The sequence below is a fragment of the Lonchura striata genome, chromosome 23 (genome assembly GCF_050655825.1).
Source record: "Lonchura striata isolate lonStrDom1 chromosome 23, ASM5065582v1, whole genome shotgun sequence".
Taxonomy (NCBI): domain Eukaryota; kingdom Metazoa; phylum Chordata; class Aves; order Passeriformes; family Estrildidae; genus Lonchura; species Lonchura striata.
In genome coordinates this window covers 1,870,927-1,884,776 of record NC_140725.1, presented here as the reverse complement: position 1 = coordinate 1,884,776, position 13,850 = coordinate 1,870,927, and the positions used below count along the sequence as shown (strand labels likewise).

Genomic DNA, 13,850 nt, shown 5'->3' with positions numbered 1-13,850 from the left:
AGTGTGACCAGGGGGAGAACAGGGGCTGGAGGTGAGAGTCCTTAGAGCTGGTGGATCCATGGATTCCAGTGCCTGACTCCAGTTAAAAACAATGAGCTGCACACAGCAGTTGTCTTCTTTATTATCTGCAATGAGATCTGTGAAATTTGCAACCCATTTATGCTGTGGGACGATATGAATCCTCTTTAGTTGAGATGCAGCCCCATATGTTTGGGGATTTGATTGTTACAAGGCCTTTGCTCAGTTATCCTGGCAGGTTTTAGCTGAGCAGGGCAGGGAGAGGAAGGGACTCGTGGTGGATTTGGCCTTGGAAGCACGTGGTAATTCTGTGGAGCTGGTTTGGGCAGTATCCTGAGATATTTCCCCTTCCCTTTACAGGCTTTCCCAACCAGAAAAGGACCAGATTTCTGCTCAGATTGGTGCTCTGAAGGAGACCTACCAGGCTCTCTGCAGCAACTCCACGGAGCAGCTCCAGCAGCTCCAGAGCCAGCTGGCTCAGGAGACAGAGCACAAGGTACTGCTCCCTGCTCAGCCCTGTTCACTCCTCACCTTCTCTCCTCAGGCTGTGCAGAAGGTTTTGCTGTGTGTCTCCTGGCCACTGGCCACTCACAGCCTCTTGGTTGCCCTCCCCTCTCTCCTATTCATGGTCACCCAAAGCATCTGGGGGTGCCAAGCAGGAGCTGTTTTCCTGCTGCCTTCCAGCTCCATGGGAGAAGTTGTCCTTTGGTGGCCATCAGGGCTCTGCCCTCTGCACAAAGCTCGTTTGTGCTCGGTGAGCAGGGTGGCAGATGGAATTCTGCCCTGGGAATCTGTGTCCCCTGAGGAAATCTGTGTCCCCTGATGGCTGTAACCCTCAGAGGGCTCAGTCCCACAGCTGCCTGTGGGCAGGGGGTGCTGAAGGTGGGACTCATGTGGCCTCAGGGATCTCAGGGTCTGGCCAAGGCTTCTTCTCAGCGCTGGCTGAACCAAGTAGCTCTTCCTTGTGGAAGGCAACGGCATTATCCAGCCCTTCAGCTGACCTGGGAGACCTCCAGGACCCGTTCCCTGTCCATACCCACCAGGTCCCATCCTTGTAGGGAGGGCTGGAAGCGCATCCTTATTGCCTCTGTTACCAGCTGTCATTCACAGATTTACGTGTGCGTGTTCTCTAAGTGTATATTCATGTGTCAATGGATATTTTTGTGTGTTTGCTTGCTGGCTCCCTGTACCCTGAAGCAACAGCCCGCTCACATCTGGCTGTGAGACGCAGGTTTTGGCTCTCAGGTCTGTGAGTGAAGCCCTGTTCAAGCCACTCGTGTGGAGAAGGTGGCAGAGCTGCTCTTTTTGAGATCTGCCTGTCCAGCTTTCACCTAAATATGCAGTGATTTGCTCCAAGCTTTACAGCACATTCCAGGTGTTTCAGAGCAGGAAATTATTTATTTTATTGCAAGCCCTTCAGCCCTCGTGCTGACAGCAGAAAGGTGAACACATCATTTTGTTAAGCCATCACTGATTTGGTGCAGCCTCCCCGTGGAATGGATGCTTCTTTTCCTTTCCCTTTTCCTCCCTTTTGGTCAGGAAAATTATTTTAGAGCAAAAACCTTCTCCAGGGCTTGTTTTGGTACAGCATGATGCTGCTTTGGGGCTGGAACAGTTTTCACTCACGGACTCGACGAAGGCCAAGCTGCAAAACAAGAGATGGCAGTGGGGCTTCACCTTAAATCCCCGTCTGCAAAACCATCCCTGCGGCTCTAGTGCAGAGCTGTTGCTTCACTGTAGAGGGAGCATGAAGAACTCTTTAACATTTGCTTGCTGGAAACATCCAACTGTCAGAAAGAAGTTACAAAAGACCAAAAAATGCAAAGCAGAGCGCGCTAAATTGAGCATGATGTGTCCCTGTATGGTTTGTGTTTCATGTCAACTGTTTTTAAGATTAACTGACATCCTTGCTTACAAGTTTAACTAACCCCCCTGGGATTTAAACAAACAAAACACACAAAAGGGAAAGAGGACGGACCTGTGTGTGGGGGTTCTTTTTGCAAAACAAAACAGTCGCATGCTGGACGCTAACCCCAAGCTTTACACTGTGTGTGATACGGCTGAACTGCTCCATAAGGCTCTGTCTTTAACTGCTCAAGGCACACCCTGCAAGTCGGTAAGTAAAAGCCTTTTACTCCCCTCCCCTCCCATCCGTCTCCTTTTTTATCCTTCTCTTTTGTTTTCCCCCCTTTCCCTCTCTTCTCTGTCTTTCCACGGCTTGTTCATCTCCGAGTATGCACGTCAGGGTCTGGCCATGGTGGTGGAGAGCTTAGGTTGTCCCAGAAGGTTCCTCCTGTCCCCACAGCAGGGTGTTGGGATGCAAAAGGAATTCATTCCATAGTCCTGATTCCCTCCTTGCTATCCCCACAAAAATCTTGGCGTGCTTGGGCCAGCCTTACACCCAACCAGTGGCAGTGGGAGAAACCCAAACATCCAAAGAGGCTTCGAACAAAGACACTTTATCACCTAAATTATTACCCTCCCTGTGGAGATAGCAGCAAGAAGAGCCCCTCCAAAAAACACCACAGTAGTTGGTGTGGTCCCAGTTGGTCACTGTTCTCATGCTGGAACCTCCAGCTTGTTCCATTTCTCCCCTGGCCCTGTCTGGGGAGCAACTTGGAGGTGCTGGAGTGGCAGAGCAGGGGCTGTGGTCATGCCTGGGGAGCTGTGCTGCTCCTGCCCCGATGCATGGCTGGGAGCTGCTCCATGGCATGGGGCTCTGGGGTGTTCCCCACCCATCCTGCCACTTGGGATTTGCTTGGGAAGTGCAGGATTTTCAGCATGGCAGGAATCAATGTGGAGGCTGTGCTGGGAAAGGTTCCTCTTTACCCCAAAGTGGGTGGTTTTGGGGGGGGGGGTTTTCTTCCCCGTGAGTGCACAGTGGGCTTTGTGTTGTGTTTACTTTTTAAAGCTGGAGCTGGTGAAGGGCTTTGTTGTGCTTGTTGGTCTCCTGCCCTCTTTTCTGTGGAGCATTAGGAATGATTCTGAGTTTTGGTGCTTGCTGCTTTGCTGCATTACTGCTGGTGGATATTGGAAGCATCTTGGTGTTGCCCTGGTGATGGACTAGATTTCAAACACTTTAGGACTTTCTAGCCTGTTTGGGGATTTTAAGTTTGTTTTTTTTGTTTGGTTGTTTTTTTTTTTAACTGAGGCCTCCCTGAAACTCATGCAATGAGTGCTGGAAATGCTGGACTCTGATTTAATTCTTTTTTCCTTCTCTTTCTGTTCCAGGGCAGCGAAGCCGTGGCAGGAGTGATCGATCTTGGCACGGTAGAAATTTTCCCTGTCTTTGGTGCCATGCAGAGAGGTCTTATAGATCAGGACACAGGCCTGGCCCTCCTGGAGGCCCAGGTGATCTCCTCTGACTTAGTTGTCCCAGAAACCAGTGAGAAACTCTCCTTGGAGAAAGCTCTGGCAAGAAACATCATTGATCTCTGGGCGTTCCGGGTGCTGCAGGAACTGAAGGATGCTCTCCAGCAGGTGGAAGAAGTCAGATGTGAAGGGAGGCAGCTCCTCCCCGTCGTCGCTGCCATAGAAGAGGGGAGGATCAGTGAGAGCCTTGGGCTGAAGATTCTTGAGGTTGAGCTCATCACTGGGGGCTTTAAATTCCAGCAGGGCAGAATCAGCATGGAGACAGCAGTGCAAGGGAAGCTCCTTCCCCACCAGCTCCACTCCAGGCTCCTGTCTCACCTGGAAGGTGGCAAGGATTTGATTGACCCCAACACTGCTGAGAAAATCAGTCTGCCCGAGCTCCTGGACAGGTGCATCATCCACCAGGAGACTGGGCTGAGGCTGCTGCCAGTCAAGCAGCTGGCAGGTGGGATGGTGAGCTTGAGGTCAGGCAGGGAGGTCAGCATCTTCCGTGCGGTGCAGGAGGGGCTGATAGACAGGCAGGTGACCATCAGGTTGCTGGAAGCCCACCTCTTTGCTGGTGGCATTGTTGACCCCAGGACAGGACACAGGCTGACCGTGGATGAGGCTGTCAGGCACAGTTTGATTGACCAGGATTTGGCCTGCACGCTTCTGATCCGGCAGCTGCGGACGGGTGGGATCATGGACAGCGTCACGGGACAGAGGCTGACCGTGGATGAAGCCCTAAGGAAGGGGTTGGTAGCTCCAAGGCTTGCACTGCTGGTCCTGGAATCCCTGGGGTCCTTTGTGGGGCTGCTGTGGCCAGAGACGGGGGAGATCATCCCTGTGGCAGATGCTTTGGAGCAGGGGATCCTCTCCACAGAGCTGATTCAGGAGGTTCTCAGCAAGAGGCAGCTCCTTCAGGCCGTTCTTACACCGGACACCACGGAGGTGTTGTCCTGGCAGAAGGCAGTGGAACGGGGCGTCCTGGAGAGAGAGGTGGTGGAGAAGCTGAAGTCAACAGCCATACCTGATGTCATGGGCAGCGTGCAGCTCGCTGGGTCCCCAAGCAGCAGCAGACATGGCCAGAGCTCCCCTGGAAGGAGCCCCACAGGTCAGGAGGAGCCTCAGCTGAGGAGCGACGACGAAAGGCTGATGTTCCACTTGATGACCCACAGCTACATCAACATCCACGATGGCCAGAAGGTGCTCTTAGTGGATGCAGAGTTGAACAATCTCACTAAAGCTCTCATCCAAAGCCAAGAAAATGGATCCTGTGCACAGGTGTTGGAAGGCTTTGAGGAGACACAGGCAGACGCAGCGCTTGAAAGTGAACCTTGCAATGGTTTGGCTTTGCAGCGGCTTGAGCTTCAATTTGCTCCTTCAAAAGGTGAAAGCGAGAAGATCCTACCACCCAGAACTGCTTTGGAGAATGGGGAGGTGGTGGTGGGACCCGAAAGTCTCCTCTTGGAGGATGCAGAGGATTTCCTGCGTGCGGAAGAGCAGGAGCAGATTTCCACTGAACAGGAGACCATCAGGGGTGAAGCTGATGCTGAATTTGGGAAAGAACGGGTCACTTTTACAACCAAGGATAAACATCAGGTAAAATCATTGATGCCAGAACCTCCCAGTGACCTTGATAGTGGATTAATTAGAGAAACAGAAGAAATGATGGTTGAGGCAGAAGAGTCAAAGCCTCCTGCCGTAGATGGAGTGGAAGGTCCCGAACACCAGAAGAGGGCATTGGAAAGTGGAGCAGTGGTTGTGAAAAGTGAAATCTGCATTACAGTGGGCGTTCCAGAAAGTAGAGACAGTCTGAAAATTGTGGCAGAGAGGTCTCAGGGTGTGAGGGAACCCGAACGAGAGGCAGAAGATGTTGGAGAGGTTTGTTTGCCAAAGGAGGGGACAGCTGAAAATGGCGTGCTGGGAGGAGAGGAGGTTGTGCTCCCCGCACGTGGGGAGGCAGCGCCGGCAGAGAGGCAAAGCACGGACATGGAAACTGTGTTGAAAGTGGAGGAAGAAGAGCGGGAAGAAGTGTTGGGTGATGAGGGTGTTGAGGAACCATCCCTGGCAGCCCCTGAGGAGCAGGAAGCAGAGGACACCTTGGAAAAGCTCCTGATGCAGCTCCAAAGCGGTGGCATCATCCACGAGCAGACGGGCAGGACGCTGCTGCTGGACCAGGCCGTGGCCTCTGGGGTGGTGTCCGGCCACACGGCCGTGAAACTCATGGAGAGGATGAAGATGTTCAGCGGCTTCTTTGACTCTCAGGTGTGCGAATCCTTGACCACCGAGGACGTGATCGAAGAAGGTCTGATGGATGAGGAGCTGCTCCAGAAGGTCCTCGCGTCCGACAAAGCCATAAGTGGTGTCCTTGACCCAGGCAACAACTTTGTCTACTCCATCAAGGATGCTGCTGCTGTTGGCCTTCTGGACAAGGAGACAGCCATGAGGATCTTGGAAGGGCAGGTGGTTACTGGGGGGATTGTTGACTTGAAACGTGGCAAAAAGGTGTCGGTGACTTTGGCTTCAAACCTGGGCCTCATAGAGCCAACGGGTCAGACAGAGCTGGTGAAGCTGGAGAAGGCTTCCAAGGGGAAGGCCACTGATGAGGTGACCAGGCAGAAGCTCATTAATCTGCAGGCTGAGACCAGTGGAATTGTGGATCCTGAAACCAAACGGCCTCTGACTGTGGCAGAGTCTGTTGAAAAAGGGCTCCTGGAGAGGGAAAAAGCTTTTCAGCTCTTGACCAAGCAGGTTGCTGATGGAGGAATCATCCACCACGTGTCTGGGATGAGGCTTTCGGTGGACAGCGCGATGGAACACGGTTTGATCGACCCAGATCTATGCAAGGAGCTCAGGAAAGCTGAAAGTGTGGTCCTGCAGGACTTTGTCCATCCAGCTACAAAGGAGAAGCTGCCTTTGGCCCAGGCAGTGTCACTGGGGCTTGTTAGCCCAAAATTCCAGAGGAAAGTGCAGGAAATCCAGGCTGAGAGCGGGAGCGTTCTTGATCCAGCTTCTGGCCAGCGAGTGGCGCTGAGCCAGGCGGTGCAGGGGGGCTTGGTACCCCAGCAGGTGGTGGAGAAAGCCCTGTCATCTTCAGAAATGAGAGAAGGAATTGTGGACCCCGAGACCTGCATGGTCGTTCCCTACTCGGAGTTCCTGAAGAAGTGTAAAATCGACGTCGAGTCTGGCCAGAGGTACCTGGAGGTCCATCCCTTCCAGGCCATCAGGGATGAGGGGACAGGGACCAAGCTGCCGTGTGCTGAGGCGGTGAGGCTGGGGAAGGTGGACCCCCTGCCCGCCCTGAGGCTGCTGCAGGCACAGGCAGACACTGGAGGGGTGGTGGAGGGCAGCGTCAGCCAGAGGCTGTCCCTGAGGGAAGCTGTGGAGCAGGGGATGCTGGATGAGCCCATGGCCAAAGTCATCGCCACCAACCAGCTCAGGGCTGGGGGAATTGTTGATGCCCCCGGTGGGAAAAGGTTGACTGTGAAGGAAGCTGTTGGAAAAGGGCTGATCAGCCAAAAATTAGCTGCTGGTCTTCGGGATGTGGAGATACCTGAAGAGGAAGTTGGTTCTGAGGTTTGCAAAGTAGGACAAAAGCAACTTGCGCAGGAAAAAGTAGAAAAACTGTCTCCAAAAGGGGAAGGTGTCATCCTCCCTGCCACATCTGCCAGGTCTGATGGTGCTGAGCCCAAAGCTCAGCCTGAACCTGTGAGCTATGACACAGCTCAGAGTGCTGCTGCAGCCACTGAGAAATCCCCCAGAGCACAGACAGAAAGGAAATGGAAACCCCAGAAAGCTTCAGAAGGTGGTGTCCATCCCCAAGACGACCATCATCGTCTTCATCACCCCCAGGCAAAGGCTGAGGTGACTCCAGAGCACCCCTCAGTGTTGGGGACAGCGTCGCTCCCTGAAGGGGCAGTGGTGGAAAAAGGGATCCCAAAAGGCAGCTCCCAAGTGGGAGCAGCCCGGGGCAAGGAATCCAGGGAAGAAGTGGATGGAGAGACAGAGAAAATAGAGAGACCGGGCTTGGAAAAGGAGCAGTTCTTGGGCACAGAGGTGCCTCACAGGGAGGAGGATGGTGAGGAGAGGAGGAGGAGGAGAGAGTTTGTGAGTGAAGAGGGAGTTGTGGCAGGTGGAGAAGGTGCAGTGGTGACTTCTGGGCAAAGAGAAAGAGTGACCAGCGTGGTCCAGGAGCCTCCAGCAGCTCTGAGGGAATCTGTCAGTGTGAGCCCAGGGAAGGGAGGGATGGGCCCTGCAGAGTCTGGAGAACCCGCTGAGGTTGGTGTTCCTGTGGGAGATGAGCTTGGAGGGAAAAAAGCTGTGAAACGCACAGAAAGAGAAACCTCTGGCACAGAAGGTCCAATTGATCAGGAAAAATCAAGTGAAACTGAGCTGAAACCTACCCAGAAAAAGAAAAGCAAGAAAAAGAAAGCAAAGCAGGGCAGCATTCCAGGAGACAGCACTCAGCCAGAGAAGCCTGCAGAAAAGCAGCTCCTTCCTTCTCTGGTTTCCCATGAAATTCCAAGGAAAAAGGGTGAGGAGGAGCACTTTGTCTCCAGTGTGCCAGAGCCAAAACCTGAATCCAGCACCGAGACTGCTGCTGGGTTGGCGCGAGACACAGCCAAGCACAAGGGTGGAAAAGGAAAGAAAACAATTCCTGGGAAAGACACAGAAACCCCCAGAGAGGATCAGGGGTTCCCTGTGCCCCCCGAGCACGAGGTGGTGAAAGGTGGGATCAAGGATGGTCACGATTCCTTGGTGGCCCTGAGTCTGGAGGAGAGGATGGCTCAGGAAGACACCAGGGTGGAAACCACCCGGGATGTGTCCAGCACAGCCACCGTGGCACAGGAACTGCCCCCTGACTTAATTATCACAGAGGAGCCCACAGAAGGTCAGGAAACTTCTGCAGTCCTGGGGCTTGGAGAGGAGAAAGAGCACGAGCAAAGAGCTGAGCTCAGAGCAGAGCAAGCCCCTGCTCCCCCAAAATCCCAAGAAGAGCACCCCCAGGAGAGGAGCAAGCAGCCAGGTCCGGGTGACCGGGGTTTGCTCTTACCTGTGATCATGGAGGGGGAGCTGCTGGAAACCTCGAGGGAATCCACGCGACCAGCCCAGGTCAGTGAATATTTTTGCTCTTTTGGCAATTTTTCTCAGCTATTTGTGGGTGTTTGGTGCTAAATCTGACTGAGGTCCTGGGCACAGAGGGCAGCTGGAGCGTGAGGAGTGGATGTTGCAGTATCAGCTGCAGTGGATTTGGCAAAGGAACTGGTGATGTACAACTGGAAACATTCAGGGCTGAGTTGTGGCTCCTTTTGCTGGAGCATTACTGCTAAATGACTAACAAGTAGAACTCTTTTTTTATTTTATTTTTGGCACTTTTGCTGCAGCTCCAAGAGATCTCTTGCCGTTTATAAGCTTATGTTGGAAAAAGAACTGTGTGTTTTATTTTTCTTGTAGTAAATCTTGTAGATAAGGCTGGCAAGTGGCAAATCCATGAGCGGGAACGTTATTAACAAATTTCTCCTTTGGAGAAAAAAAAAAAAAGAATTTTATAGAACACTTTGTCTCCTTTTCTGCCTACGTTTGAAGCTTTGATTTCCTGTCTGATTGTGCAGATCAAGTTCAGCAAGAAGATGTGTCTGGAGCACGACCAGAGGCTGATATCTTATCTCTCCATGCTCCGAGACATCGAGATGAGAATCAAACGGGTGCAGCCGGCGGAGCAGAATTTGGCAGCCCTGCACGACCTGAGGCAGCAAGCAGAGGTGAGTGAGGCTGGGCCAGGCTTGGCTGGTGTTAGACAGAGCTTTTCCCCCCTCTCCCCAGCTTCCTGCACAGCCCTTGCACCCCTCCCTGCTTCTGGGAGTTTTGTCTCAGGTTTAACAGGTTTTATATCAAACCTCATCCCTCCTTCTCCCATCCACCCTGCCCAGACAACAGCCCGAGCTTGGCTGATGTGAATTTTACAGCCTGCAGAAAGGCAGGAGAGTGCTGGCAGCTGAGCAGGGCTGGAGGGTGGGATGAATTTTTCTAGACTCAGTGTTTGGAGCTGCCTCTCCAAAACCCCTGCTGGGTTTTGGCAGCAGGGAGGTGAAGTCACCCTGTCGCAGACGTAACGATGCTGTCTTTGTCTCAGGCCCTGGGAGCTGAGCTGCAGGAGCTGAGCTTCTCAGTGAATCAGGAGCTGGATGCTGTGCAGAGGATTGTGGCCAACCCCCCTGAAGAAGTCCCTGAGCAGTTGCTGAAGGCTTTGGAGAAGGATGCCAAGAACCTCCAGAAGTCTCTGAGCTCTGCAAGTGAAGTCCTGCAGTCCCGGCTGCAAAACCTTCGTGGGGCGGCAGAAGCTGAAAAGGTAGAGCTGGCAACTTGCCCCGCTGCTGCCCCACAAGCTTCCTAAAATTCCTCCTTGAAACGATGATTTTTCTGCTTTTAAGGCTAAAATCCTGGCCCAGCACGAGGCTCTTCAGGGCAGGCTGCAGGAGCTGCTGAGCTGGGTGTCTGGCACCACGGCGTCGCTGGATGACAGCGATCTCCAGCAGGTCACCGATGCCAGCAGCTTGAGTCACTGCCTGCAGCACTACAAGGTAACCATGGCAATGCCCCTAATCCTGCAGCCTGATGAACTTGCTGCCCTCTGCACAGAGAGCAGAAGCTTTTAATCCTGCTTCTCTCCCCTACCAAGGGTTTGCTGTTAGCTGGTGCTGCAGCAGAGTGTTCTCCAAAGTCCTTTGTTTCCGTGATACACGGTTTGGTTGTTTGGACGTGCTCCTGTGCAAGGCTGTGGTGGTGGCTGAGTGACCTGGGGAGATTCCTGTCAGACTGTTGAGGAGAGAGCTGCATCCTCTCCATCACCTGTACGAGGAGCCCCAGTCTCCTCATCCCTCTTCTAGCCATAAAGATCATTTCCAAGCGTGGTGGTGGCATCTTGGCATGGAAATCAGGGGATTGAAGGCTTTGAGAGCTGGTGGTGGCATGTGGAGTCACTGTGGCCAGGTTTGGGTCATCTTCAGACCCAAGGGCAGCCCTACATACATTCAAGAAACCTCTTGGTGAGGTGCAGAGGGAAGCTGGAAAACCCCTGTGGCGAGACACTCTCACCTTCATGCTGAATGCTGTTTTGGGAGAGTTTGGTGAATATATTTGGGGGAGTTTCTGGAATACATTTCCTGTGGCACCCGCAGATAGGAAGCAGTGCAGCAGAGCCCTGGCTGCAGGGTCGTTTGAGCTGTTTTTTCTCTCCCATTCAGGAGCTGAAGGAGCCCCTCGCTGACACCAAGGCTGAGCTGGACGCCGCTGCCTTCGACATCCAGTTCCTGATCTCGGAGCACGCCCAGGATTTAACCCCCCAGCAGAGCAGGCAGCTGCTGAGGCTGCTCAACGAGCTGCAGAAAGCCTTCAGGGACCTGTCAGAGCGTGTGACAGCACGGCTGGAGGTGCTGCAGGTCTGTCTCCAGCGAGTGGAGCAGACGGAGCAGGTGAAGGTTGTGAGACTTCTCCTCCCTGGCTGCCCTTTGCTCGCTGAAGCGCTTCCCAGCCACAGGAACAGGAGCTGAGGCATCTCAAATTTGGGATTTCCCTTGCATGCCACTCCCAGTTCAGGAGTTCTCACTGCACATCGTGAGCTTCCTCTAAAAGTCTTTCTTCTTCCTACCAGGCAGAAGGTTGCTTTGCTCCCAAAATACGGAGCCCTGCCGAGGTCTGGGTAGCAGTTCTGTGTTAGATATGGGATTGTTTGGGAATAAACCCTGTAATCAGCCCCAAAATCCCTGTGCAGAAGAGCCACCACAGACACCCAAAGTCCTGTTTCCCCTGCACATATCAGGCATTGCTGTCCCAGGGAAACAGCTGGCAAGGACAAAAAACAAGTCCTCAGATCTCTGCTGCACTGCTGCAGCACCCACCACTGCATGGATCCTCTCATCCAAGACAGGATTAATGTGTTTTTTAATTAACAATTGCTCTCTGTAACTCTTGCCTGTCCTCTCTGGAGTGTGTGTGTGTATTAACCAGTTTGCTTTGCCTTTTCAGATTGAGTGTGCGCCCATCCTAACCCAGGAAGAACTCGCTTTGCAGCTGAAGAGCTCTTAAGAAGGCTCTTTCAATTTGCTTCTGTTGTTTTATCTTATGACTGGGAGAAACAGGCACAGTGTTTTGCACAAGTTTGTACATCACCTTGCTGAAATGCCCAGTGAAATACTCAAAAACCTTTTATCCCCCCTGGCAGAGGGGGACAGGGGTGTCACAGGGACTCTCAGGTCACATCATGCTCAATTGCTCAAACAGGCGCTTCTGTGTTATGCTCTGGCAGCAAAAAGAGGAGCTGGATCAGCTACAGAAACACTTTCCCTCTCCAGGGCTCCCTTTCCAACCCCAAATCATTAAAAAAAACCCCTAATTTGGTGTTATCTGGGGCTCCACAGTGGCGCTGCCTGACCCAGGTCTTTGTTGCCTCTCATCCATTGAGTTTCTGCTGCTGTTTTGATGTGTGTGAGGTGCAATGGGAAAGGCACAGAAACTCGTGGCTGAGTTTTCCTGGGAGAGCAGCCCAGCAACAGGCTCCTCAGAGAGAAACCTCCAAGGGTGACAAAGGTGCCACCAGCTCAGCAGGGACAGGGAGCACTTGGAGAGCCACCAAGTTTTCTGTGCTGCATCCTCCCCTCCAGGAGCTGCTCCAGCTGTAACCTCACCTTGCCTTTCAGCAGCGTGGGAGGAGGTGCAGGGCTGCTCCTGACTGTCCCCTGTCCCCTTTGGTGTCCCGCAGACCCTGCAGGAGCAGCAGGCAGCCCGGGCACAGAGCCTGGCCGAGCTGAGCCGCTGGCTGGGCCAAGCAGAGGACACGCTGGCAGAGCAGCAGAGAGCAGAGGGAGACCTGCCTGCCTTGCAGCAGAGGCAAAGCGATGTTAAGGTCAGTGATATTTAAAATTTGGGGGGGCAGAGGTGGAGGAGTTTCACCTCGGGAGTGGCCAGAGCCTCACGGCGTCGCCCACCCAGGAGCTGCAGAGGAGCATGCACAGCAGAGCCGCCTCCTTCGCCGGCCTCCTCAAGAGTACAGAGCAGTTTTTGGAGGAGAACAAAGCCAAGCTGGAGCCCGGGGAGCTGGCAGCACTGCAGCAGGACCTGCAGCGTGCCAAGGAGCAGTACCAGTCCCTGCAGGAGAGGACGGAGGTGGCCCAGAAGGAGCTGGAGAGTGCTGTGAGTGCTGCAGTGCAGCAGGAGACTGAGAAGGTAACGTGCCAGGAGCTGCAGAGCCTCCAGGCTTTGCCTGAGGGGAACTGTGAGGTCCTGGAAGCCCATCTGGGTGATGCAGCACAGAGCAATTTGTGGTTCCTTCCTGGGTGCTCCCCGGGCCAGGCTTCCCCCAGATATTTCTGTCATGAAATGCCTTGGGAGCTTCAGCCAGGGATGAGCTGGTTGTGGGGGGAATGGTGGAGGAAAAGTCCCTTACTCTGCCTTTGGGGTGACCCCTGATGGGTGAGGATTGTCAATCACACCCCAGCCCTTTTGGGGTGGGGGCCCTGGGTTGTGTGAGGATGAGAAATTCAATGTAGCAGCGAGGCTGAGATTTTTCACAACTTCTTTGTACCTTCCAGAGAGCCACAAAGGGTCTGGGGGTGTCTCAGGCATTTGCTGAGGCTGGGAAACTCCTCGGGTTTTTTTGTTTTGTTTTTTTTTTTCCTTCTGCTGATTTTTGTCTCCCTCCCCCGTGCAGCAGTTTGCTGAACATGCAAGAACTGGGTCATTCTTATCTGAAGCCCTTGTGCTTTCAGGTGAAAGCTGCCAAAGAGCTGGAGGAGAACAGCAATAAGATCGATTCCCTTTTGAGCTGGGTGGCATCTCTGGAGCAGAAGGGAGGGCTCCCAGAGTACAGACCACACCCTGTCCATCAAGGCACGGGGACACAAGCGGGAAAAAGCACTGGGGATGTCCCTGACGGGCACCTTGTGGGAGCAGACCGTGCTGCTGAGAGCCTGGATGAGCACTACGAGAGGCTGAAGGTCAGCACTGACACCTTGTCCCACCCAAAGCCTCCTGCCCCACGCCCTGACCCTGCTGTTAGCTGGCTCTGAAACATGGGATGCTCCATGTGGGAAGCTCCTGCCCGACTTCCTGCAGGAGATGCAGATTGTGTGGTGGGTGTGTGCCATGCCAAGGTGCAATCAGGGTCCAGAAGGTGCCCATGGTGACCACAGGAGGGGTCACTGCTGTGAGCAGAACTCCTGTAGCCCAACCCGGGGCATTCCCAGTTTTCCCCACCCTGCTGGTGCTTTGTCACAGAACCATGAAAATAACTGGTTTGGAAAGGATCTTAAGGATCATCCTGTTCCACTCCCACCTCCCACTAGACCAGGCTGCTCCACTCTGGCCTTGAACCCTTCCAGGGATGGCCCAGCCACAGCTGCTGGGGGACACAGAGGCCGGGTCGTGCATGTGGGGCAGTGTCACCACAGGCCACCAGCCGGGGAATAATTAGCATTGACTAA

At 53.7% G+C, this 13,850-nt stretch overlaps 1 protein-coding gene across 37 annotated transcripts in view; it reads left to right on the top strand.

The window, feature by feature from the left end:
• Positions 1 to 13,850, top strand: part of MACF1 (microtubule actin crosslinking factor 1) — a 142,378-nt gene that overhangs the window by 61,270 nt on the left and 67,258 nt on the right. For 35 of the 37 annotated variants that reach the window (XM_085559688.1, XM_085559687.1, XM_085559700.1 and 32 more), the window contains 9 exons: positions 379 to 514; positions 3,250 to 8,484; positions 8,985 to 9,134; positions 9,506 to 9,721; positions 9,804 to 9,953; positions 10,617 to 10,850; positions 12,131 to 12,274; positions 12,361 to 12,594; positions 13,137 to 13,364. In XM_085559688.1, the coding sequence (XP_085415814.1) occupies positions 379 to 514; positions 3,250 to 8,484; positions 8,985 to 9,134; positions 9,506 to 9,721; positions 9,804 to 9,953; positions 10,617 to 10,850; positions 12,131 to 12,274; positions 12,361 to 12,594; positions 13,137 to 13,364 (6,727 nt within the window). The remainder of the gene's footprint in view (positions 1 to 378; positions 515 to 3,249; positions 8,485 to 8,984; positions 9,135 to 9,505; positions 9,722 to 9,803; positions 9,954 to 10,616; positions 10,851 to 12,130; positions 12,275 to 12,360; positions 12,595 to 13,136; positions 13,365 to 13,850) is intronic. The other 2 variants (XM_085559671.1, XM_085559665.1) reach the window with 2 other exon arrangements.